The following is a 25,498-nucleotide window of genomic DNA, read 5'->3' as shown; positions in this document are numbered from 1 at the left end:
CAGCGTCGCTCAGCTTGTCCTGGGATTTTTGGTGCAAAGCTCGGGCTTTGAGCGGCTCAAGTGATCTGCCTCGGCCCGCGCGCGATCCTTCTGTGGTCCTGACACTTTGCAAAAGGGTTTGCGTGTTTGAGCACAACTTTGACGAAAGTTAATTTTCGCTTTCAAGCTCCAATAATTCCACCCTGCACTAATCTAGAAGCTTGCTTGAGAGCACTGTTCAAATTAACTGGATCCTTCCTTGTACTTCTTTGTTTCTGCTCGAAATTAATCTAAAAGGTGACAGAATATTTACTCCGTGCTAGATCCAAACGAAAATTTTCCCAAATTTTATTCCGGCTTTGCGTATGATAACCCTTTTTTATGTATAAAATTCTTGCCAGAGTAATCAACAATTAATATTAAATTTATTTCAGGCACGCATTCAAATGTGCAGCGATGTGTATCGTCAATGCAATATGTTCATAAGAAATAGGGGAAAATATTTAAATGAGCTCCCTAGTAAAACTTGTATCTCAAATCTCTGCTACTGTCAAGTATATATTATTGTGCTACAAAAGTAGAGGGTGATTTTAATTTTTAATCTTTTATTTAAACATTGCGTTAAACACAACCATAGTTCTAATGTCTTGACAATCAGTCAAGTGCACTTTGTTTTTAATTATTAGCAAGATCAAAGCACTCTAGATTGGAAGGCGGAGGAGGACGCGAACAAACACAAGAGATACTGATCAAATGCACAAGAACTCGACATACTCTGTGGCTTGCGCTTTCGTTTTCCCAACATTAATTAAATTAATGAAAGGGGTGCGAGTGTCGCGAGCGTTCCTACCAGGATGCATTGTGCAACATTACGTACGCGGGGGGTGCATGTCATGTGTGTCCAGTTTTCATTATTAGCAACGGCGGTGCTGAGCCACGCGGAGGAGGGGGTGGTGGACGATCGGGGGGCCACGTCATCAGCAGAGATATTGTTGTATAACTAGACGGTATACGAAATGAGGTTCCACCCTCTCTTGCGATGATTATTTTGCGCTCTCGCCGGCTCTCTTTCTCTCTTGCAGCCAGCGGGGTCGTAAAATGCACGCAGTGGTGCGATAAAATGAAAAGTTATTAAAATACACCGCGCCGCTCACTTGTCATTAAACACACCGTGGCCGAGATCGCACATATGTCTACAAATTTTAATGGCATATTTATACGACATAAGCGGTGTGGCCCCGCATTTGTTTGCTCTTGTGCTGACGCCATGCTGTGCTCGTCGTGATTTATTTAATTGCACTGCTACCGCTGTGCACCGGAACAAAATAAAAAAGGCACGTTGGCGGTTTGCAGCGTGATTAAAAAGAAGAATGCGAGATGGTGGCCTGATGAAAAAGGTTTGCGTTTGTCATTTAGGAACACAGATTATAGTACGCGCTGACCGAAACCATTGCAAACAAATCAATGCAATTTCTTCCACAAGCAATACAATGTTTGTTTCCTGCGTTTTTCGGAAAGCCACTTTTCTAAAATATGTCCTAGAAAAGAAACGCACACAATTCGTTGTTATTGACGATCGAAACGGCGCTTGTTGAAATGATGGTGTCGAGGAAACAAAGGCAGTGGTTGTAAACAAAAAGAGGGAAATTTGGTGCAAACCGGCTCGTGCTGAATGTGGAGTGAGGGTGGCGCGAGAGTCCTTGCCAAAAACCTTCAGCTGTTAGCAATTTTACGTGACTTGAAGATCTGATGCGGCGGTAGAAATTGAGAGTTCTAAAAGACTCGTCAGCAGATCAATACAGTTTAAACGCAACAAGGCCGCGCGCTCTTTCATTTCAAAGAAAGAGAGAGCTATTTGGTTTGAACTTTTGCACGCGGAATTAATCTGCCAGCTCATGCAATTGGCCCTGGGAAACTTTTCCGAGTACTTTTATTTTTAAAGCTCTATCTGAAAAGATTAGCTTTAAAAAGAGAGCGGCGAAAGGCTTTTCAAACATGACAGAGAGCGCGGAAATTTTCATAAATCGGTCTGAAAAGTTCCTCCAGAAAGTTAGCAGGTTTAATTTTTCCAAATTGCGAGGATGTGAAAAAACCAAACCGACGTGGTTCTTTTGAATTTAAAACCGCAGGGGGGTGGAAATCATCCCGAAAAATAATCTAGAGCCCATAGCACTCAGCCAGAGTTCAAAAGGGGCGAAAGAAATTACAGCAGGCACTGCAGATTTTCCGCAGAGCAGAGCCGAAGAGGCGAGGAGCTGCTTTCCACGCACAAACGACGTCAAGGGTCTGATGGCCATTTTTTCTAAAGCATATTTAGCTAACGAGAACTTCTCAAAGGGCTGTTTTGCTTCTTTCAAAGGCCGGGCCGGAAGAAAGTGGGGTGCTGATGTTAATCTCGTGATGAGTTCATCTCCTTTCCAACTTTGATGCTCCTCAAACGACTGAAATTAAAATCGCCATCTATGCCACTGCTGCACGTTATTGTTGAGAGCTGACCTGGAAAAGCAAGCAACGTACGAAGGATGGGCTAAAATTTTCATTTTAGAACGTTCCACGAGAGCAGAGTGCCATACTCTCCTCGTGTGAGGACGTTAAACTTTTTAAGTTTTTAAGTGCGGCTGATAAGAAAGGCCATTTTTAGGTTATGGGGACATTTTTTCCTGCTAGAAGAATAACAGCCAATTTTGTGGAGGTAAACTATTCAATTTCTCCCATGCACAAGGAGATAAGAGTTGGTACGTTTCATGCAGACGCCTTTGAATACCAGATGGATTATATCAAAACTACAGAGTGGGCTATAAAATTTAAAGACGAAGCTCTGTAAAACTGGGGATGGAATTGTAAGACGGCGAAATTCCCCATGCAAAGCGTTTTAATCCTGCTTTTCGTAGCAACCGGAAGAAACAAAGGCGCTACGCCAGCGTTGACGCTCGACACGAGTTTTTCCCGCTTGTGTCATTTTGCATTGTTGCTAATAGTGTGTAGCTGCGCGAGTAAAGTGACGCAACAATAAAAATGATTGACGAGCCTCATAAAGCACGCGCGATGGAGCCTTGATGGTGGTGCGGTCGGGGGATGATGGCTCCTCATCACAGTGATCGTTTTATATTACTCTCAAGTAGGTGAGTCGCTGGTTGCCTAACTCGCACCGTTCCTCCTCGGTCGTCTGGTAGCCATGGTTACATCATGGAGCACTGAGAGCTAATGGGCTGGTCGATATTTCGGGTCTTTAACTTTGCAGTAGCTCAACGCACACACTCGCTACCCCCGTACGGAAAAAGAAGGAACGCTCTCTCTCTCTCTCTCTCTCTCTCTCTCTCTCTTGCTCCCTCTCTTTCTCTCCCATTCACTCAGCGACCAGTGCCAAAATGGAGGGAAGGCGACAGGGAAAAGGTAGGCTGACTGAGGTGACACGAACCCAATCTGGACCAGCTCATACGTCTCTCCTCCCTCGCGCCCTTTTAATGTTACTTTCTTATTTGCCCAGCTCTCTGCTCTTACCTGCCGTCGCATTTCCTCCTCCACTTTGTTGCTACGGACGTAAGTCGGGAAGGAAATTTGGCACGCCGCGCACTCATCTCGAAGATTGCCTCTGGGCGGTGCAATGAAGTGCCGGCCGAGGTTATTTTTCCCAACCTGTGCCATGAAATTTGTAAAATGGAATCGATGCCGCTGTTGCAAAGACACTGAGACTGTTGGTGACACCTGGAAAGTACTATTTTTCACCCTGGGTGGTCTGTTCGTGCGTGCTCCCATTTAGGTGCCTTTTTATTGCAGGGATAATGCAATGCCTTTCTCGTCTACTTTCCTCTACGTCAAATACAAAAATAAAACAAGATGCAGAGAAGGAGGCATTCCAGAACTTCGAATTACAAACAGGTGCGCTTCAAGTGAACAAACTATATGTCCGTGCTACTTTATTAGAAAAATTTAACAGTGGTACAAGCATAATATTCGATATATACATCACAAATCTCGTTCTTCTGATGAAAGTTAGCTCTCTCTTGGCATTCACCGCGTGCCTTATGTTTTGAATTGTGACACATGGCCAACAGTGAACACGAGGAGAAAAGCTCATCACGATGATCTGATAGGTTGCATGGCAGGGCGAGAGTCGGCTGACTGTTGATGAATCAATATCGCACGTCTTCATTGTACATATTTTTTCGGTGCGTCGCTCAGGCCGGTTATTGATGAGCATGGTGGATGGTGGTGACGCAATCGATTCCCATTATGCTCGGGGCAGGTGCCGACTTTCCTTTTCCCGCTTATTATATTTGTGGACTGCATCGTTACTATTTCTAGGGGGACATAAATTATTAATTGACAGGGGCAAACGCGTCACAATCACACGAATTAAAGACGCACAGCTCCACATAGTACTTTATATCTCGATCGTAAAAGTTGCCCGAGCAATGGCAAACATGTTAGCGAGCAGCAGGTGGTGCAGAAGTGTTCACAAGATTAAATTACCGGACAGACGGCTGCCGCGCCGAAATTGGAAAAGTTTGAAATGCAGGCTGATTAAGAAGGGCATTATTTGGGAAACAGTTTGTATTTTTAAGCTGGATCGATCGAACAAAAAGTCACTGAAGGGACGACGGGTATCAATCAAATGGCAGAATTTCCGTGGCTTGATTCTGCCTCACACGGAAGGGAGGCAAGCTTGCTAGTATACTGGCAAATCCCGTCACATGCACACACACACAACGAGACCGTGCGAAAAAACGGTAGATGCTAACAATACACACACACAACTCAGCCAGGCGAACACACACACACATACACACACATGAACTGCTTCTTGGTGACGTCACATGTGAGAGGGTCGCGTGCCTCAAAGGGAGCTGGTGCGGGGTATCGATCCCGAAACCACCACCCCCTTGTGAAGCCAGCTCCCTTGGAAAGATGAACACTCGTCGGTTTGTGCATGACAACTGCACTGTCAGTGCAAAACACAGAAAATATGTAATCCAGGCTCTGGATCGAGCGATTTTATCGCCGTATCGTTCGCCTCCACTGCATTTAATAGCCTGTCTGACATGCAATTAATTCATGCACGCTTGGAACACACCGTGCGTTGGATGGGAAATTTGCATCAAATGCGACGCGAATATGAAGGAGAAATAAAGGTGAATTAGCTGTTGGCCGGGCTGGCTAATTCGCGCTCGCCCGGTTTGCTTGCGGCGTTTAGCGGCGAAAATCGCATTTTCCCCCGTACCCCGACCGATCGGGTTGGCTAACCGGCTGAGAACTGTGCGGCCCCCGCTGGGTGCATCAATTTGGGTCAGACCAACTTTAGATTTTCCGCCTGTGCGAGTAATCTTGCCGGCTCTGTAGCAGCAAAAGAGCCATTAGGCCCGCAGGTGCACAGCAGCAGCAGCAGTTACGGCTTCCTAAGAATGCGTAGCCTTCGTGCCTTGTACGGTTTCAATTACGCCGGCGTAAATTGGACACCGCATTACAACAAACGAAAGCACTTTATCTCGCTAGCTCGCTCACTTAGCACGGCCGCGAATTCGCCCACGCGTTCGATCGGGCAAAAGGTCGAATCAAAATAATTTTGCTTGTTGCACTTTTTTAAGTCAAACAGCCGTCCGAAAGAGAAAGAGAGAGAGAGAGAGAGAGAGTCTCGGTCTGTTCGCTAAAGCTAGATTGTTCAACGCGACTCCTCTCGGCCGATAACAAGCTGGCGGATGAAAAATAGGGCAAAATAATTTATGGGCACGATAAAAAAAGCATTCAATTGGAGGGAAGAAGCGAATGCGACGAAACAACATTGTTTTCGGCCAGGCTAGCTGTCGTGATACAACCGCACCCATCGCTCGATAAAATACACTGCACTACAAAAGTCACGGCACTTATACATTTTTATTATTCCGCCCCACGGCAGCGCGCGCGCGGCTTCAACCACCTCCTTTCGGTTGCAACAATTGTGGAGGCGGAGGACGAAAACAGGACTGCGAGCGGCGGCGTCGCACTTTTCTTTTCAGGCCGTCAGCGAGAGAGAGAGAGAGAGAGAGAGAGAGAGAGAGAGAGAGAGAGAGAGAGAGAGAGAGAGAGAGAGAGAGAGAGAGAGAGAGAGAGAGAGTGTGTCATTAGCACGGGCCGCGAATTATTATTTAAGAGGCGGTGGGTGGAAAGATAGAGCACGCCTCACCTCCCCTCGCTTATTATTTTCTCACGGTCAGCGGGTGCATGCACGCGCGCGCGAGAGAGACTAGATTTGGCAGCTCGCCTCGGTGCAGAGCGAGCCAGCCAGACCGGATTTTGAATTAATAGCGTGGAAGATAATTCATCTGGTAAGTGGACTGGAATAAATTGATAGCGGCCTACCGAGCGCACCCCCGCCGGGCCAAAATGATTTAAAACTGCATCGGTCGTGTGTCTTTCTCTTAGCTCGTTTTTCAAATTAAATCTCCACGCGGCGTCGGTTTCATATTTACGAGTTATGTACGGGCCGAAATCAAGGTACGCAATTCGGTATGTGAACGAACGAAACAGCATCGATTGCGGCTTACTCATTAGCATCCAAATTGCCTTTCTTATCGTGGCGGCTGGCATGTGAGAAGCACTAGCCACTGTATGATGAATGCACTTCCTGCCGCTCGCCCCTGGCGTGTCACGTGCCTGCCTGCCTCTTCGGTTGCAGCCCAGGCGTGACTTTCTCTTACTTCTTTGCACTCGCGTGCGGAAACGGACGCGCGGCGGGGCCAGCGGCCGACGCCGGGGTTTGATATCGAATTCGAAAGGGGAAAGAAACGGAGAGCGAGCGAACGAGTAGAAAGAGAGAGAGAAAAGAAGTGACGCAACTTTTGAATATCCGCCATCGACATTATATCACACTGCATAATCTAATCACGTCTCTCGCCGGTGCCGCTATTATTATATATTATTTATTCGACCATGAGAAGAGATAAAATCGGAGTGTGTAACCTAGAGCCGCGTGGGCGAAGCTGCTCGGCGAGAGAAAAATTGTGTTTCGTAATTCCCGGCGGCAAAAGGTGGGAAACACACACACGACAAAAAGCAATTGCGGTGGGTGGGAAAAACTCAAGGGTACCAAGCGTGCGAGGCGCGGCAGCTGGAAAAGAAACAACAAACCATTAAAAGCACAAACAATAATGAGAACACCTCGGCCAACAATGAATGGAAGGGCCGATAAGGAGGGTGGTGTGCGTGTGCGAATGAAAGTCTCCTTAACGGGCCGCGCGCGAGAGCATTCGACGGTGCATTGCCCTTGTCGGCGCGAGTGAGTGTGCATTTAAAAGACCCTGGCCAACACACAAAGTAGCAAGGTCTTTGGGGAAGGCGCGGGGGTGGTGGGGCGACAAGGGGAGGCTATAATCACAGATCGATACGCCACTATCATCATCGGGAAGCAAGCCAGCCAGCGTCGCGGCTGGGTCCTTTTTAAATTTCGGCCCTTTTAAATGGCCGGACCGGCCTGCTGGCCACTCGCTCGCTAACTCGGCGACGCGTTTTGGGCAAACTACTGCGCAGTTGGAAGCGTGCCTGCTTTTCCGAGACGGGGCGAGGGTTCGCCGGAATAAATTGCTCTGGGATGTTACATTTGAATAAATCGATTTTCGTTGAGGATTTGAGCCAAAAGTGTTATGTGTGTGTTTCAGCGGGAAGAAAATGCACGAGGACCGGAATCTGGGAAAATTGAACGCGGAAAAATATAAATTTTCAAATGAGAACAACCGTGGAGTGAAAATGCAAAGCGTGGCCGTGGCGTTGGATATCCGAAAGAGCTCTCTCATCCCCCAGCGTCGACGAGCAACGGAAACCTGCAAGAGAAAGTTAAAGCCGGCGGGGGATGCAAAAATTTGCAAGCTGCAAAAAGATGCATCAGGTCTCACCAGTGGAGCTGCCTGACGCGGAGGCGACGGGTCGGAAGAGCGAGTGGCGGACGAGCGGCGGACACGCTAAAGAGTTGCATGAGACACGACGGCAGCAGGGGCACGTCCCATGGCTATTAGGTTCTGCAGCAGACTGAGTGAGGCCGAAACGAACCCCCGCTACATGGGGCTGGCGCTCAATCGATGCAGCAAACAGACAGGACGGAGCAGCAAGCGAGAGCAACCTTTCCGCGTACTAGGCAGGCGCGATGGCTGCCAGCCGGAATCCTAGCCTTTTGCACCCAGCTTTCGCCATGCAGGGGCTTTTTTAGTGTAAAAAAGCCGGCCCGGGGAGGAGGGGGTGGCGCATGCGAAGGTGGCTTCGCGGTGGTGGTGGTTGTGCTGCCGCCGCCGCCGCTGCTGCTGCTGCTGCCGCCGCCGCCGCTGCCGGAGAGTGAGTGAGCGAGCGAGCGTGCACGGGGCGCTCTCTTTGCCACCCTCTCCCGCCCGCCCCGGCCGCTCGCCTGCCTGCCTGCCTGCCCCGGCCGCCCACCCGACCAAAAACCGAAAACCTCCCCCCGCTGGCACGGCGCGCGTTTTGTATTTTGGATAATTTTTATTTCATTTCACCCTCTCGCTCGCTCGCTCTGTGATTCACAAATACATGACAGACAGCACATACCACCCCTGCCTGCGGTGCATGCATGCGTCCTCCCCCTCAGCCACCCCCTCCCACCTCTCGCACACAGTCAGAATGCGTGCATACATTTGAGTAATGCCACTCTCGAGAGTGTGTATGTGTGTGTGCACGAGTTTTTTCTCTCTTTTTCGACAACACACAAATACACACACTCTTCAGCGTGCTGTGGGGAAACGGTCGCGGGGCACACGTAACGTATTCGTACGTATTTGCACTTTCAGCTCCTTGCACAGGGATGGCGAGCGCAGGAGAGCAAGTGTTGCGAAAGGAGCAGCGTCTGCTTTGAATTGGAAATTGAGTGATGGCGCAATTTTTTCCTTTCAATTTTGATGTTTTCCGCGTTGGCGCGTTCGCAGGAGGGACGCGCTGAGTAAACGAAATAAAAATTTAGTAATATCAGCGTGAGAGGATTTCATTTCTGGCGTTACAACCTTTCCATAGATTTATCACGTACCACTAAACTCGTTGCAACATAAATCCTCGTTTAGGAAATGAAAAATGGGAGCGAGAGCGTTGGAGAGCATCTCTCGTCGAAAATCCCTCTGGCAAACAAGCAGTGTGTTTTTGCAGCAGTTTATGTATTTTGCATTCAGACGAGTAAACCGGCTCGCGCACTTATAATCGTGTAAAATATGGTGCATTAGTGGATTTGTCCGTCTCTGCTTGCCGCTATTGTTCGAATAAAAAACGGCCGCGTGTTCGAGTGGGTTAATAAATAAAGGAGGCTACGAGGTGCTTTCCCCGACTATATATATTATGTTGTCTTTGTGAAAATAAGAATAATGAGAAAAAACCGCTGGTGGAAATGCATTCAATGAGTGGCGTTTCTTGTTTGCAAAGAGGCCCAGGTAATTTTGTGAATGTAACAATGGCCCACCTTATGCCGGGCAGCCACTCGCTACCTGCTCCCCAGTTTTATTATTTAGAACGGGGAGCACAGTGGAAATACATATTGTAATTACGTGGCACCTGCTGACTTCTAAACGACACATTTCAAAAACGTGGTGTGTATTATGCCAGTTGAATTCCGCAAATAAAGTTCATGATATAATAGATATTATGTGTTCGGGACTCTATAAATGCAGGTTGTTTTAATCGATGTAACCAAAATCCAATAAAATAAATGCAAATCACGACAAAAATATTGACACAATATTTCATTTGAATAATTTGAAGAGAGGGAAAATCTAATCTAATCCTAAACTCTGCTGCAGTTTCGGCCTCTGACTAAACTTAAAATTAGAAAAATGAGCCAGGTTCAAATTCAATGATATATGCTATAGTGTTGAAAGTTCCAATAAAACAGTTAACTAAACATATTAACTTACAGTTTTCATGAGATGCAAGTGCAAGCTCCTAGAATTTTGAGTGCTCAAGATTTTACTCAGAAGTTTCTTTTTTGTTTAGCAATTTTGGTAATATACTCTTGAATAATTTATCACTTAATATTTTAAAAATTCGTTATAAACTTAACTCGTTTGGTATCTGAGTTATTTAATTACATTTTCAAAATCAAGGATATTACAATAATTTCCTCAAATTCCATTCTTATCCACAGGCTCTTTTCAATTTTCTAGATCTCCAACTGTATCCCAATGGAAACGAATGGTTGTGATATTGCGAGTGTTGTGCAAGTTTTGTCACGTTATCTAATATGTATTTTGTTCATTCAGTGTAATGTTTTATTGTTAAAATTTCACAAAAATAAATTTGAAATTATGTGTAGTTAAAATACCCATTGTTCGTGAAATAGTACCATGGCCAGCAGTCGAAACTGTGGTAATTCAATTAGAGATGACGTATTAAACGCTCTGAGTTTTCATATCTTCATGGCTAAAGCCGATTTTTCTTTCCAAAAAAAATTTGTTTTCAATGCAGAGGGAAAAAGCAACACAAGTCATCTTGGTCATTTTTAGATTTAAGGATGGTATATTCAAATAAGTAAAATTTAAACAAGTGTGAAAGAAGTAGCATTTTCCTCCTTGCGAGTCTCCGCTTAGAAAAAAACTGTCAGCTGTGCCGAGGTGAACACCTTTGGTTGACAAAAGAGCCCTATCTATCTCAGGCGATTTGACTGGAAGTAATGGCATCGTAAACCTCCATTTGCATACCCCTCGGCTCTCTCACCAGAGATAAATAGATTGGGATCTATTTCTCGCAAATGACTCTTTAGAAAAAGGGTCACGCTTGCCCAAGAAGAAGCTGCAGCTGGAAATTGAGCACACAGGCCGAGGCAGAGAGAATAATAATGGCTGGAAACGAAGCAAGCGTCGTTGTTACACAGTCACACGCCTCTACCCTTTCTGGTGAGCTATGTTCGAGGTTATGCAAGCCGTGCAACACATTTGCCCGGCGGACTGCATAACCGCTGTCGACGTGCTCGGCGCACGGTCGCCTCAAAAGGCGGGCGGACGGGCAAGACGAGCAAGATAATAATGTATACTGCATTATTGCACGCTGAAACGATGAAGGCGCGTTAATAATTTAGCACGGCCGCCCTCCAACTGAAAAATTAAACAGCTTTCGCTCTCTTTTTTCCATTGCAAATTAGACATGAAAGGAATCGCGCCCTCGCTCAAAAATCAATTTCACAGCCGCTGAACTTTTGGAAGAAAATTCGATTCTGTCATTGCCGCGAGTTGTTCAACCCCTGGCCGAACTTCCCCACAAAAAAATGAAATTGGCCTTTGACCCTGCGTCGGACGAGCTTTGTCAAGGGATGGCGGAGAGGAAGGGTTAAAATTTAATGACGAAATGGAATACACATTCCCCTTTGATGAGCGCACTTCACTCTCTACGCTCTCGCACGACTCGGTCAGAAAACAGAAAAGCACGAAATTGGCGTTTTGTTGTGAAAATTAAATTCAGTTTCTAGCAAAATTCAACAAAGGGGTCCGTTTCAGTCACCTGCGCTCGCGTGGAATTGAATTTTCGTATTTCAGAGGAACAAACGCCTTTGAAAGTGGAAATTAGCAAGGGAAAATAGCTTGGCGCACACGAAAACACTAGTTTCACATCCAACATTGCCAGGGATAAAAGAGAATAGCAACGAGGCCTGTTTAAAAAACACACCTCGACCGGTTGCAACGAGTTTTTCCCCACGTAGGCCGCATTAAAACTCTGCGCTCGCATTAATAAACATGCCGGACCGAAAAGTTTTCCCGGCCAGCGTAATTTGCGAACAGTCGGTCGTAATATATTCTAATAAGCCGCTTTTGTGAGCGCAGTGGCTGGAACAAAAGACTGCCCTGCTAATTTTGATGAATAGAAATTGTGAGATAAATTATCGCACGGAACGTTACGTTTGACGGAAGCGAACGATCATCCCTGCGTGTGCGTTCGCCGCCGTTCGCTCGAGCTCGCCTGGCCGCGCCGCGCCGCGTACAAACACACACATACACTCACTTGTCTAAATGGAGCCGCGCGCTCAAACAAAGGCAGCAAGCAGTCTGGTCGATGCGAGCGGATGCTGTGCTGCCCCTTGTTGCTAGGCTACCCCGACCAACAAAACTTTTCGCTCCCGCCCGCTCTTCTCGGCTGTGTAAATTTGTGATCCGCGAGCGGCCGCCGAAATAGCCGACTATGTTTGAATAGCTCAGGTCGGGCAGCTTATTTATTTAGCGCCCTGAGAGGCTGCTCTGTCTGCCCTCTGCGCACGGCACCTAGTTAGCCTCCGTTAAGATTCCACTTTCGCCCGTCTAATTAGGAAAAGTGTGCTGCGAATGATGATGACGCGCCGCCGGAACTGCGCCCGCTTCTTCGTGCCCCTTTGCCCGCGGTGAGAGAGGTCACGTCTCGAACCAGCAGGCCTTCAAGGGCAGCTGGAGCTGCAGCCAGCAGCCGAAGTGATTTCATTAAGGAGCTGAAAAGATGCTCGAGAACCTTGAAAGCTAATTGCGTTCCCGCCTGAAGCTTACTCAATCGGATAAAAACGGTGAGGAAATCATTTCAAGCAAAAAAAAGAGAGAATATTGCGATATTCTTGCTAGTAATTTTTTCTATTCATGGTTAAAGAGAATGAGTTTTGTCTGGATCACTCAACCAACATCGTTTAAAATAGATTTTGAAACTTCAGGGCTCCAACAGTTGGAAAATCAATCAACTCTCACACGATGAAATAATAATAATATATGTGGCCAAACAACCGCCACGCCACAGTGTGCCACGTTGATTGAAAATGGCTCATATTAATGATTATTGATGATGCTTAGATGTCATCATTCTCCATTGTACGCTTTACGAAATGAATTACGCTTGACAAACGTTATTATTTGACGAGAGGAAGAATATTTTTACTTTAATTCGTAATAAAATATAATTTTTATAAGAATAAAGGAATTTTCAATAAAACGCGCGTAGAAGATTCAAATTCCAGCCTGTGTACGTTTGGGTGATCTACGAACAATGCCAAGTCCCAGTCCCATCATCACACCCACCGCGAAATCACCTAGCGTTGTTGTGTGATGCAAACAATGCTAGTGGAGTGGCGCGCAGGTTTATTTGCCGCTCACCAGGATATGGAAATGGCAAAGGTGTAATTTATTTTTAATCCACCGCACGCCTGCATGCTTTGTGTACGTGTTTTGTTGGACCGTGATTATTATTATTTCATCATCATGCATTATAAAAGGAGCACGACGAGAATACTATCATCCGCCAAAGCTGCAAATCAATAGCGAAAAGAGTGACGTCATCTGGACCACGGGTAGTCGCCATGGCAACCAACGTGCTCTCTCTCTCTCTCTCTCTCTCTCTCTCTCTCTCTTCTCTCTCTCACTCACTTTTTATTTTTCTCTCCTTTCTATTACGCCAGCATCAGGTTCGAGTGCTGTTTCAAACAAAGTGAGAAAATTAATTTTTTTATGCCATCCGGCAGCAGAAATTCATGCAGATGAATCGCTCGTAAAACGCGAATCAGTTCTGTTCGCCCAACTGCTGTGAGTTTGAGGCGACACTGGGATGTCAGCCTCGTTAATACCACCAGAGTATTCCAACTTTTTTCAATAATGCAAAACAAGTGCTGCGTATTGGAATTCATTTTTCTATCGAAACATTAATTTGGCTGTTAATACACGCCGGTGCAGGCAGATATTTCAGTTATGCATTTAAAATTTTTTATTAATGACTTATTTACGTAAGTCAAAATTGCTTTAAATAAATGTTGAAATCAATAATTTTAAGCTAGGTATCAATTATTAAGTTCTCTTCATTAAAAATAGTATTTATGTCACTGAAAATTACTTGGTAATTTGTGGACAGGATATAAAAAAATCTGCCTTTAACATTAGTAACTAAAGACTATGTTTTTGTGAGCAGAAAAATTGAAAGAAAATATACACCCAGGAAATAACTGACCACCGCTAGCAATTAATAACTACACCCATATGCCGCCATCTGAATTGAATTTATTTATGTTCAAGTCTCTCTTTAACAAGAAACTCAAAGGTTAGGGAAGGGAACAAACCCCAGTCTTACGAAACGCTAATTAGATTTCCAAGTGTATTTGTATATTTGTCGGCAAGGACTAATAGATCTCGCCCTCAAGAGAAGAGGAGGAAGCAATGGAGTCCTCAGGGAGGTAGAAACAAAGAGAAGGCGAATCAAAAATTAATCACGCAGTTCGTAGCGCGCGCAAGAGCCCTTGCAGCTGCAAGCCGCGCGCGCGAATTAATGAAGTCTGCTAACGCTAATGAGCAAATTGGCACCATTCCCGCAATCCACTGCTGCAAAGACACTCTCAAAAGCGGCAAAAAGTCGGGCCAGCGCTGCAGCCAGGCCTGGATTGAATTACAAAATTAACATTTAATTAAACGATTTGCAGCAACCTGGGCCTGGGCGGCAATTTCCTGCTGCCTTTCCAAGAAATCCGCCTCGCAGGAATAACACACGGCCTGGCGAACCCGAGCGGCGGTCCAATTAAAATTCCCGCGAAGCCAGGCAAAAAGACGCGGCCCGTTGTGTCGTGATTGCCTCGTCATCACCGGCGTGTCGTGTGTTCGTACACCTTGCACGCGTGCGTTTCCATCTCGCAGCTTGGTCGGCGCGGCGGGTGCTGCTGCTGCTGCTGCCTCTGCTCCTGGCTGCCTCGGCCATGGTACATAACCGGGACTGATAATCGATAGAGCTACATAGCCGGCAATTATTACGTCTGTCGCTTGCATAATGACGGGACCTGAAATAACGGGCCGCTCTCACTGGCAGGCAGCGGCTATTTGTTGCCAATAAATTGATTCCTGCACGTTGCACGGCTCGCAATTAGCGCCGGTCGACCTCACCCGCCCGCCCGCCCGCCCGTTCTCGCAAATAATAATAACGCGGCCCGCTATCCGCTATGCATGCTTTACAACTCCCTGGCGGCGGAAGCGAATAATTTTTGATGTAATTTGATTATCAGGACACGGCAGGAAATGGAGTCTGGCAGCCCGGCCGACGGTGCGTGGCTTTTGCGGGCAGCCGGCGAAAGTTTTCGGTTTTTTTGAGACACCCCTGAGGCCATTTTCACTGCGGTTATGGCTCTGCAAAGCAGCGCTGTTTGTGCGTAATTGCCGTGAAATTTTCAATTTTCGCTCCGCCAACTGACGGACTTTGCTGCAGATGTATGCGAAATAAAGCTGTTGTGAGCACTGCGAAGGGTGCCGAATTTTAAAGAGCTCGATTACGTGTGAAAGTCGTGAACTGGAAATGTGGTATTCGTGGAATTAGATTGTGGAAAGGGGTGTCGAGTTAATCGCAAAAATTCCCAATCAAAGCCTCTAAAGCATGTAATGAAAACCTTTTCGAAAAACCACGCAGTCTTTTTCAAAGCAATAATTGTAATAAGACGGCTATTAAACTTATGCATTTCATTTTTTAAATCTAAGAACGGTCACTAAAATAAAATAATTGAAACTAATTATCTAAAGCGGGAATGCTATGTAGTCTGTAATTTTGTCAATTTTCTTGAAATATTTCAGTGCTTGATCATTTTTCATGCAGCGTTTCGATTCTTCTTAGCAAGATGGAGTTTGACAAGGAAACTTCTTTTGTTACAAAATAAATTGAAGCTCTAAAACTTTGCAGCCACCTGGGAATGTATTCGCTTTAACTCAAAACTCAAACTCCACGGTTTGGTTCGTGCAATGGTAACAAGGGTTTTTTCCGATCCTCTCAGTATAATTCGGCTCTGAATATTAACAAAAAAAGTTGACCACTAAACTTTGATGTCATACACGTGTAAATGTTACACCATCAAGAGACAACTTTTGTCTCGGAAAGTTGGTGCACGTTGTAAAAAAGCGGCGACCAATTTCGCCGTCTGCCGAATCGCCTTCCATTTGAGAAAAACGCACATTTATTGGAAAAGTGTAGCCATCCGGCTGGCATATTGTCTCGCGCTGTGTCAGAAATATCCACAAGTAAGTTCGCCGGCGGTGTCACAGCACAAGCAGGTCTCTCGCGTATTTATCTGGCTGTGTTGCATAAACAGCCACATGCCAATACCCAGGCGAGTATCATCTATCATCCTCAATTTAACACGCTATTGAATGTGGCCAAAGCAAAGTCGGGAAGTCGGCAGTGAGATATCGGGTCGAGGAAGCAGCCTCTTCACCAGCGTCTTGCTCTTTTAATGCAGACTTTTTATTTGTGCATGATAAAAAGCGCGTCCAGCAATTCCATCGGCTATAAAACGCAGAGCGTCTCGCTTGTTAACGGCTCTCAAAGTTTCATTTTTATCGCGTTGCTTTTTATTAAGGTTCACGGAGACGGGCTCCCGCAGGTTTAATTACGATTAAATTATTTTGCGGACGCACGAGCTCATTGAACTCTCTGGGCTCAAAGTTTAAAGGCGAAGCTTGTGAAACGGCACTCGCATTCGTTCGGTCGTAGACTCTGCCAACAAGTTTCCCGTTGACTATGCGTATGCTGAGCAGCCATAAATCATGCAAAAACGAGCGATTTCAACGCGCGCAATTACACGAGTCCCAGCCCGCCGGTGCTCATTCCGAATTCCACGCCCGGCAAAGCAGGCAAATCCCAGGCCGGGAACAAGGAAAGTTGAGGCGACTGCGACAATAAAAGCAACAAATCGAGGCAAAACCCGACGAAGCTCGACCCGGCGTGCGGCGAGCGGTGCAAGGACACCTCAAAGCATGCGAGTTTGGCGTAAGAAATTCAATATTTCTGTGTGTGACGGGCGGCAGGAATAAAGGGAGGAGAAAGAAAATCTCTCTCACTCGCTCGCTCGCTCGCCCGCGCGGCAGCAGTCTGCCTGCTTTATTTATACACATACATTATCTTGGCCTCGGCCAAGCTGAGAGCAAAAGCACCCCCGTTTTGTACGCTGAAATCGCTAGCCGGCCTGGCGAGAGCGGGCGGGCGGGCGGGTTGGAGGGCGGGCGGGCGGGCGGGCGAGTAAGACGGGTAGCTGCTGTGTGCCTGTATTGATCTTGCTCCATCCACGCAGCCTCCAGACCTCACCCCTGCCTGCCGGCTCCCCTCGCCTTCGCAGCCTCTCAACACTCGCTCGCTCGCTCTCTCGCACCACCCACCCCTTCATCCCCGTATGTAAGCCGCGAGTACATAAGTACGATGAACATATATATATGTGAATATGTATACTGTGTACGAGAGCGAATACGTGCATGGATCGGCTCTCTCGCGGGTGTCCTCCTAACCTTGTGTGTAGTGGCGGGCCTTCCTTGCAGAAGCTGCTGCCTGCCTCCTGGTGCGCCGTGTCCGGTCTACCGTGTAATCACCAGAATATTGCCAATAAAGCTTGCTGGCACCCAGCTGCAGCAACACCGATACACACTTAACCCCTTTTCAATCGCCCGCGCGCGCACCAGTCCTTATTATTTATGCCCCGAGGGGGTTTGCTTTGTCGGAATCCGATCGTTTTTTGGTGCTGCCTCTCTTTTTCTCTCCCTGTCCGCGGAAAAATGAAAAGTGCTATTTGTTCGAGCGACAAAATGGTACCAAGCGCCCCGGGATGCTCGGCTCGATACAACTTTTTCAGGACTCATCACAAGAAAAACGATTCCAATATGAGCTGGAAATAGAAAAAAGTCATTGTTTAAAAATTGAAAATATCGGCTGAATCGTGTAGCACCCAGAATAAATTCACAAGAGAAGCTGCGAATGTCATGTCTTGTTATGTAAATATGTTTATTCTTATGTATAATATCATGCCTTTCAAACGATATCATCATAAAATGATGACCCGTCGGAATGGCGGAAAAGTGAGGGAGGGCATCAAGTTCTGGAAAACAACGTGAAAATAGCTTACTCAAGTAAAGCAAAGGTGAAATGGGCCAAAATAGACACGTTAATAATGTTTTAAATTCCAACATTTTTAAAAATCATGAAATTCAAAATTATTTATTTAATCTGCACAGAATAAAGGTTACGAAATTCATGTTTATACTCTTTATAATAAAAAATTACTAATGAAAATCGTGCCTGCAAAAACATCACCTCTGACTCATAGAGTTCAAAAATTGAATTAATTAAATTCACTACTTTATTTGTGACTTATTTCAATGCAGAAGATTGATCAAATGTGTGACTTCTTTGGACAAAAACCAACTATCCTCCCCGCCCATAATGCCAACTGTATCACTGGCGCTTGCAGATATTTTTTTTTTTCGAATAAGTAGCATTCCAAGAGAGCTGACTTTTCCCAGCTCACTAGCGAATTTTGGCAAAGAACGACTAACATTCACGTCGAAAACAGAGCTGCCAGCAGATAGCTCTCCAGTGTCGGCTTGACCTGTGACATTTCGCCAAGCGCACACAACTTTATGTCCGAAAACAGCAGCGTTCGCAGATTTTTATTCGCTGCTCAAGCCCGGCAGCATGCATGCAGCTCAGCATATTGGTGCCTGGCCGCATACAACACGCACACATGATATAAAAAAGAGGGAATGCAGAAAATCATGAGCAGTGCGGCTCCAATCAAACTGGTGCAATTTTTGCGTGCGCTGCTGCTGCAGACTGGCCGGAGCAGACAGACAGCTCGGCGCGGCGCGGCCGAGAGCAGGCAGACGCAGATGGCTTTTATTAGTTTACCCGGCCGACGACTCTCGCGAATTATTGCTCGTGTGCAACTATTTTATTGCACGGCTTGCGGCCGATCTGTCAGACGTTAAAATTTCGTTGACTTGAGCTTACAGATTTTATGCGTGTCGGGCGGTGATCGTAAAGAGTGTACTCGCGGCGGTAGTGTATCAACTTTTTGTTCGCAAGCCAGCGAGGAATTCATTCTTTCGTCGAGCAAAACTTGTTTGACCCACAAGTTGCGATCGACGGTACGCGATAAAGTTTTATCTCGCTCCTACATGGAGTTCGGTGCTGCGATCGAGGTATAAATTCGCAGGAGCAGATTCGATTATCTTTGATTTATATGCACGGCCCGGATTTGCGTTTGTTTTTATCACTATTCAATGAGAGAGGGTGGTGCGGGGTTTAATGAAAGTTTAATTCAGTCTGCTCCGCAGGCGATTTGGCTCTCGTCCAGTTGTGGCACGTCTGTCCTTAATTATTTCCAGCGACTTTCATCGTGCCTTTTCGAATGGAGAATATTGTGCTTATTATCCAATATTAAACACACACATCTCTGCTGCAAATCGATTTTCCATTCTGCTTAATTAGCAGTCCGTCGAGGGCCTAAACTCGCGAATATACGCTTTTGCCGCAAGCCTGCAACCACGGCTGAAAAATTCGTCACGCCGGCGGTGGATTTTTCGGTGCGAGCAGAAATTGTGCATTGCGAGGGGGTCGATCGACATGAAATGGCGTCCCTCTCCATCACCAAGTGTTCATTAATTAGTGAGTTTTGGCATACAGCTTCCCCGCCTCCAACGGTCTCTCTCGCTCTCTGGCAGCATCAGAGGCAGCGAGCGGCGGCCGGGTTGAAATATGTACCCATACATAGTCGGCTGCTCATCATGCATATGCAAATACGAGAATGAAACACCCACAAGAATAATAATTCTCGTCGCAAACGCCAGATTTTCGGCGGACCGTTCGTCCATGTGCGTCCGCGGATACGCACATTTAAATTGCGCTCAGCCATGCGCTGCTTGCGTTGTGGAGAGAGCGAGCAGAAGAGGTCAAATATCGATTCAATCAAATGTCACGAGGGAATTTATCTAAATTTGGCATCCAGCGGACGGAGGCTGGAACCGTCATGCGGCGTGAATATGATTGAAATCAGCGAGTGGACCTTGAAACGGGTTGAGTGCTTTTTCGGCCATCCTGCGTTGTTTATGGCGAACGTGTTTGCATCACAATTACCATAGGCCATTCCAAATATATAGGACCTGTATGTTTGTTTAGCGACTTGTGCACGGATAAGTCAAATAATTGCACAAACCGTGCTTCGCAAGCAGCAGCATTTAATATTTATTTTTCATATTTGAACGTTGCTTGCTCACTCGCGCATCAGTGCTCCCTTTCGTTTTTTAAAACCCTTATCTCTGGCGTACGCGCTGCATCGGGGGGAGGGATTTAAAAGGGGGGTCTTTAATAATTATTTTAGCAGACGGCTTTTCCGAACACGGCGAGATTATGCACATATATATCCAAATGTGACGCGCCGAGAGCGAGCTGCACCCCTTGCAACCTCCCCCCGGCCAACTGTGGCCCCTTTGAAACGCGCTGCACCCCCCTGAGCCGCGTTCGCATCCCATCGCCACCCCATCTAACGAACCACCGACGCAACTCGGGTGCGAATACCGAGCATTTCGCACGTTTTCTTGAGACGCTGCACGCGTTCGCGACGAAATATTAACGAGGGAACGATCCAGAGTCGTGATTTGCCGCCAGCCGCGTGCTAACAAGTTGGCCGGGTCGAGGGTGGTTTACCCTCGCGCGGCACGGGGTCGGCCATCTAGCGGGATGCTGCGCAAGCCGCAGGAGCCATAGCTCGGCCGTCGACGCCGCTGATGCAGTGCTGAGGCTGTGATTTTGATAATCTCTGGGTAAGTTAATTAAATCACCGAGTCGCTAATTGATTTGCGAGCAGCGATCCGCACCCCAGGTAAAATGGGCCGATTGGCCAAAATCTTGATCGCGCTGCCGCTGACATTCCTAACATGCCGGCCGCGAGTGCGGTGAATTCCGGTGTGATTTGTGGCCAGGATCACTCTCGCATCTCTATTGATTATTATATTTTACGATCCTCTCGACGCGCTGCCGAGGGAGCGGGTAGGGAGAAAAACAATCATGGCTAATCCTCTGTGGTGGCTTTGCGGTTTTGCATAACGGGCCATTCCAACAAGCCACCTTGGTCGACGCTCGGTCCTCGCGCACTTCACTCTCGCTTTAATTTTTTAACAGTCCCACACGGTGCTTTGCGTGAAACACCGTCCGCCCGGTCGCCTGCGGTTTGCAGCGGTAGGCAATTTGCTGGGTAAGCTTGTCGTGCATGCTGCATACCTCGCGAATATTTTATGCTGCGCCAGTCGCGATCGCGACTGATGCGACGCTAAATCGGCATGACATGTCTCGCGGGAGTGCCGCAATCAACAGTTTTAAGTACTAATTCAATTATATAAATTAATCAGCCACACGTCAGTGATGTTTTCTAAAAAAATGGCAGCGCAAATTTGTAACTAGATTAAATATCGCGCGCATCAAGTCGTGAGAAACAAATCTACGGCCAAATTGAAACGAAAGTGCACTTTGCTGCCAAAGCCTGTATCTTTTATGCATGGTTGGTGGTTGGACAGCTGCCAAAACTACGAGAAATACGACCGATTTTGGCTGGCCTCAAGCGAAAATAATTTTTTTCGCGGTCTTATCTGCCTTTAAGGCACCTGAAAGTTAGTTTCTCTTCGCTGCGATCGACATTAATCAATTACCAACGGCAAAGTAGTTAATTAACTAAGGCTAATCGTATATTTCAGAATGCAAAATGGAGAACTTCCCCTTCCCTTCAAATGATCACTCGGCACTGCACCCCCCAAGCCACCTGCCCCCTGCCTCGCACGCAGATCCTGCTGCCGCCCAGCCAGGTCGCCGCACGCCCCTGAGCCCCGTGGGGTTCTTTTTCCCACCGGCCGGAGGCAGCTCTAGCCACCACCATGCCAACCCACAGCCGGCATCGGGCCTCCCGTACCACCTGGGGCCCAGCAGCAGCGGCACCTACCACCTGATGGCTGCCAGGCACCACGATGAGAACCACCAGCCGTCCTCAAACATTCCGTTCCGCCCAAACATGAACAACTCAAGCTCGTCGTCTTCATCACCCGCAAACTCGCCCCCACCCGTGCAAATGAGGAGAGGACCCCCGGGACCCGGGGGTGAGCCAAACAGTGAGTCACATTACTTTGCAATTAAATTTAAGCTAAATGATTTCATTTTACTTAATCTAGCAAAAACATTAAATTAAAAAAATTTAATATTTCAATAGAACAGCTTTAAAAAGAATCGTGTTTTTTAATTAACATTTTCACTTTTTCAGTGAAAAAGGGGCGCCAAGGTAAAGCCGTGCGCCTGAACATCAATGCCAGGGAAAGACGACGCATGCACGACCTGAACGACGCCCTGGATGAGCTCAGGGCAGTCATCCCTTACGCACACTCGCCAAGTGTCAGAAAGCTGTCCAAAATCGCCACCCTCCTACTCGCGAAAAACTACATATTGATGCAGGTGAGGTTTCATCCTAGTTTAAGTTTTGATTTTTGCTCTTAAAATTAGATTAGATAAATTTAAAAAGGGATGTTCTGATCAAAATAAACTTTGAGGCATTTTTCTCCTCAACTATGGCCAAAATTCCCACATCCTGACATTTTTAACCGGTGCAAAATGATTTCCAAAAGGGAAAATTTTTATTTCAGTGCAAAACACATTTAAAAAAATGTAAAATTGTGTATAAATTATTGGCATATTTTACGAGTGGCGTAAAAATTTATTTATTTTAATTCAAAATAATCAACCCGGATGATGAAAACTTATCCTTATAAAATTACAAAATATTTTGCAAATGATGCAGCACTTTCTGTTATCTTTTGTGCAAAAATTCGATTTGGTGCAAAATAATTTGGATAATTTGGACAGCCCATCACATCAGCCACGGGAATTCCCACAAATCCCGAATGAAAGTTAAAATCCACATAAATGTGTTTGACTTTTGAAGTATGGCCCTTAACCCTGTTTCAATAATTTTGGACATCAACATTTTCCTTTATTTGCAGGCGAACGCTCTTGAAGAGCTGCGCCGCCTGATCGCCTACCTTCAGCAGACGGCCACCCCTGCTCAAAGCTCCAGTTTCGAGTTGGCGGCTGCCGCCGCCATTGCTGCAGGCTTCGGCAATGCGGCCAGCAACACGTCCACTTCAGAAGCGCTGAGCCCGGCCGTCGACCCTCCACCCACCGAAGCCTCTCCGGCTCCCTCCGAGGAGCAGAGCCAGGCCGAGTGATTGTCTCTCTAGTCAGGGGAATAACTATACACATTTACGTAAATGGTTAGAAATTGTGTGAAGTTTATTGCCGAATTTGTGCATGTGAATTAATGATTTGCATTTTAGATTTAGTGAATCTATTAACATTACGTAAGCTAGGGGCGCTCTCAGTCGCTTCCTGTTTCAAAGGATAATATTTATTTCAAACCGTGCAAGTCCAAATATTGACTGATTATTCATAAAAAGCTGATTTTAGTATTTGAAAACTCATCGTCAGTCAACAGCAATATACTAGTCACGCCAGTAGAAAACAAAAATATTTGAAAACTGCAAATCAGCTTTTAAAATATTTGTTTGGTTCATCTAGTAAGGAAATTCTACCTCTCGAACACAAGCTGATAGCTTTTGCCTGTATTCTGCAGACTATCTTCATCTGAGCAGAGTATAAGTGGGTTTCTTGGATTTGTTTGAAGAGTTTTAGGATATTTACAACAGTTTGTATCTAGCCAATAACTAAGTTCAATTACACATTATACTACTGTATATGGCCTTACATGATATACCTATGAAAAACAAAAAAGCAACAGAAAATGATGTGATTGCCAGAAGAGGTAACAAATAAACAAAAAATTGCAAAAGAATAAAAATACTTGTTCTAAAATTTTATTCATCAGCTGAAATTTGTACGTTCTCTATTAATTCTTTTTGATGGCAATCTTCTTATTTCTGAATTTTGGAATCTCCACCTTGGTCTCTTTCTTGTACTTGAAGCTCGAATTGGGTTTCACCTCGTACTTGTTATCAGTGAGATCAACGTGCGGGTTGTCCATCAGCTTCCACATGGTGCCACCGCTGTGGTCAGGATTGATCCGGATGCCAAAACACTTGTTCGGGTCGTGTGGGGTGCCACTGCAATAAATTCGTATGAGTTCACTACCACTAGCAAGAGTTATTCATCAACAATCTAGAGAAGGCCCTGCCGAGCTCATGTTGGCTCTTTGGCTCCGTGCCCAGCCGCCCCTGCGAATCCAGAGTTTGTCCGGTCGTCCAGCCTGCAAAATTGAGGTTACGGAATGGAAGGCTGATATATTATATGTGTTTGCTTTCCTCACCTTTCCTGTACTTCATGCCAAAGGGCTGCTGGGAAGGCCAGGTCTCAGGTAAATGCGGTTCCTGCGCTCTACCCAGGAAATGCTTGTTGTTCTTAGGGCCCAAAACCATTTCGTCGCAGTAGCCATAAGGACCGTAAATAGTTTCTGACAGCTGGAAAAATTAAAAGTGCACATAGATCCGAGTTTAATTCAGTCTTGTCTCACCTCTGTCTTGTATCGGTTCACCCCGAGAGCGCACATTTCAGTTTTCTCCAGTTTCTTTTTCTGGTACGAGTCTTCGTAAGTGGAAAAGTCGCTTGTTGCCTGAGCATCAAGCAGTTTTTTCACGTTTAGAGGGTAGCTTGGGTAGGGCAGACCCGCCTGAGAAAGTATGTGAGGAAAAAGCGAGGTGAGTAAAGCAATTTAATAAATTTTCAATCAGACTTTTGCCAACACACGAAACTTGTGGCGTGCTTTTGAGCATGCAGGACGTGTGTGACAGAGATTAAATTAAAATATATAAGTTAAAATATAGGTTTTAAATATTTTGGATCAAGTGGAAAGAAAATAATAATACAGAAAATAAGCTGAATTTTTCAAAACAATGCGACAGCAGATCTTATTTTTTATGTTTTCTTGGATGGTTAGTTAATAGTGACATCATTTCTGTCAGTGTTAAAGATTGCAACTTACAGCGAGAAGATTAGGGTTTGCATCATGAAATTTGTCTGCGTTAGCCATTATTTCACTAACTAAATGAAGGAAAAGAGATGAAACTTGATATATGTGGACTTAAAAAGTAGATTTTGAGTAAACAATTGGTTATTCAACAATTGGAAAGTGTCTCCTACGATTATATTGTTTCAATAATTGACTAGAAAGGAATTTTCGATAATAAATAATAATAACTTTTTATAATACTGAATTAACTAGCTAATTGTTACTTTATAAATTCATACTACATACTCTACTTTTAATCGATTTAGCGAAATATTTACGGGGTGAAACATAGCACCAAAAACCTCAAATTCGTCATAAAAAACAAAACATATTAGTGACAAAAATAATCAAACTTGCCCCCGACTCGGAGCGCAAGTGTAAAGCATTTGTTATAAATGACAATTTCAAACAATTTTTTTTCGAAACAATTTTAACTACCTAAAAAAACTTTGTAATAAATGATGATGAGTGCTGCTAAATGTACAAAAAACTTACAAGCACAAATTTCAAATCAGCTTTCAAGATATTTTATTGATTTTAGCATAATATATTTTGCATTAATGTAGCACTGATCTGTATAAATTTATTTTGTACATTCTCTATTTTTTGGATTTTTTGATAAAACATTTTTTAATACACATAATATAATTCCTTTCGACAAATTTAATGAATTAATAGTTCATGATTTGACTAGGGTTAAAATGATATATTATGCTGCTGGTGCTGATAATTTTCACCCTCAACGCCCAAGCCACTCAACTCTTTTGAGTAGAAAAGAGC

General features: G+C 45.5%; 2 protein-coding genes across 5 annotated transcripts; one reads left to right on the top strand and one right to left on the bottom strand.

The window, feature by feature from the left end:
- The first annotated feature begins 20,109 nt into the window (after positions 1-20,109).
- Oli (Olig family) lies at positions 20,110-23,523 on the top strand. Of its 4 annotated transcripts, none has more exons than XM_065497555.1 (4): positions 20,110-20,483; positions 21,411-21,818; positions 21,968-22,155; positions 22,701-23,522. In XM_065497555.1, exons 2-4 carry the CDS (start codon positions 21,419-21,421, stop codon positions 22,923-22,925), a joined length of 813 nt encoding a protein of 270 aa, XP_065353627.1. In that variant the 5' UTR covers positions 20,110-20,483; positions 21,411-21,418; the 3' UTR covers positions 22,926-23,522. The 4 variants fall into 4 exon arrangements, with proteins under 4 accessions (XP_065353627.1, XP_065353630.1, XP_065353629.1 ...); XM_065497558.1 differs by lacking the exon at positions 20,110-20,483 and adding an exon at positions 20,521-20,542 and having other exon boundaries at positions 22,701-23,523; XM_065497557.1 differs by lacking the exon at positions 20,110-20,483 and adding an exon at positions 20,616-20,898 and having other exon boundaries at positions 22,701-23,523.
- A 25-nt stretch (positions 23,524-23,548) lies between these two features.
- Positions 23,549-24,833, bottom strand: LOC135948335 (uncharacterized). The gene is made up of 5 exons (XM_065497559.1): positions 24,692-24,833; positions 24,224-24,379; positions 24,020-24,170; positions 23,869-23,959; positions 23,549-23,816 (listed from the first exon to the last, which is right to left on the bottom strand). The coding sequence occupies exons 1-5, from the start codon at positions 24,737-24,739 to the stop codon at positions 23,603-23,605; spliced, it is 660 nt and encodes a 219-aa protein (XP_065353631.1). The 5' UTR covers positions 24,740-24,833; the 3' UTR covers positions 23,549-23,602.
- Between the last annotated feature and the right edge of the window lie 665 nt (positions 24,834-25,498).

Source organism: Cloeon dipterum, chromosome 1, assembly GCF_949628265.1.
Source record: "Cloeon dipterum chromosome 1, ieCloDipt1.1, whole genome shotgun sequence".
Lineage (NCBI taxonomy): Eukaryota > Metazoa > Arthropoda > Insecta > Ephemeroptera > Baetidae > Cloeon > Cloeon dipterum.
The sequence above is the reverse complement of the archived record's forward strand: the minus strand, read 5'-3'. Positions and strand labels throughout refer to the sequence as shown.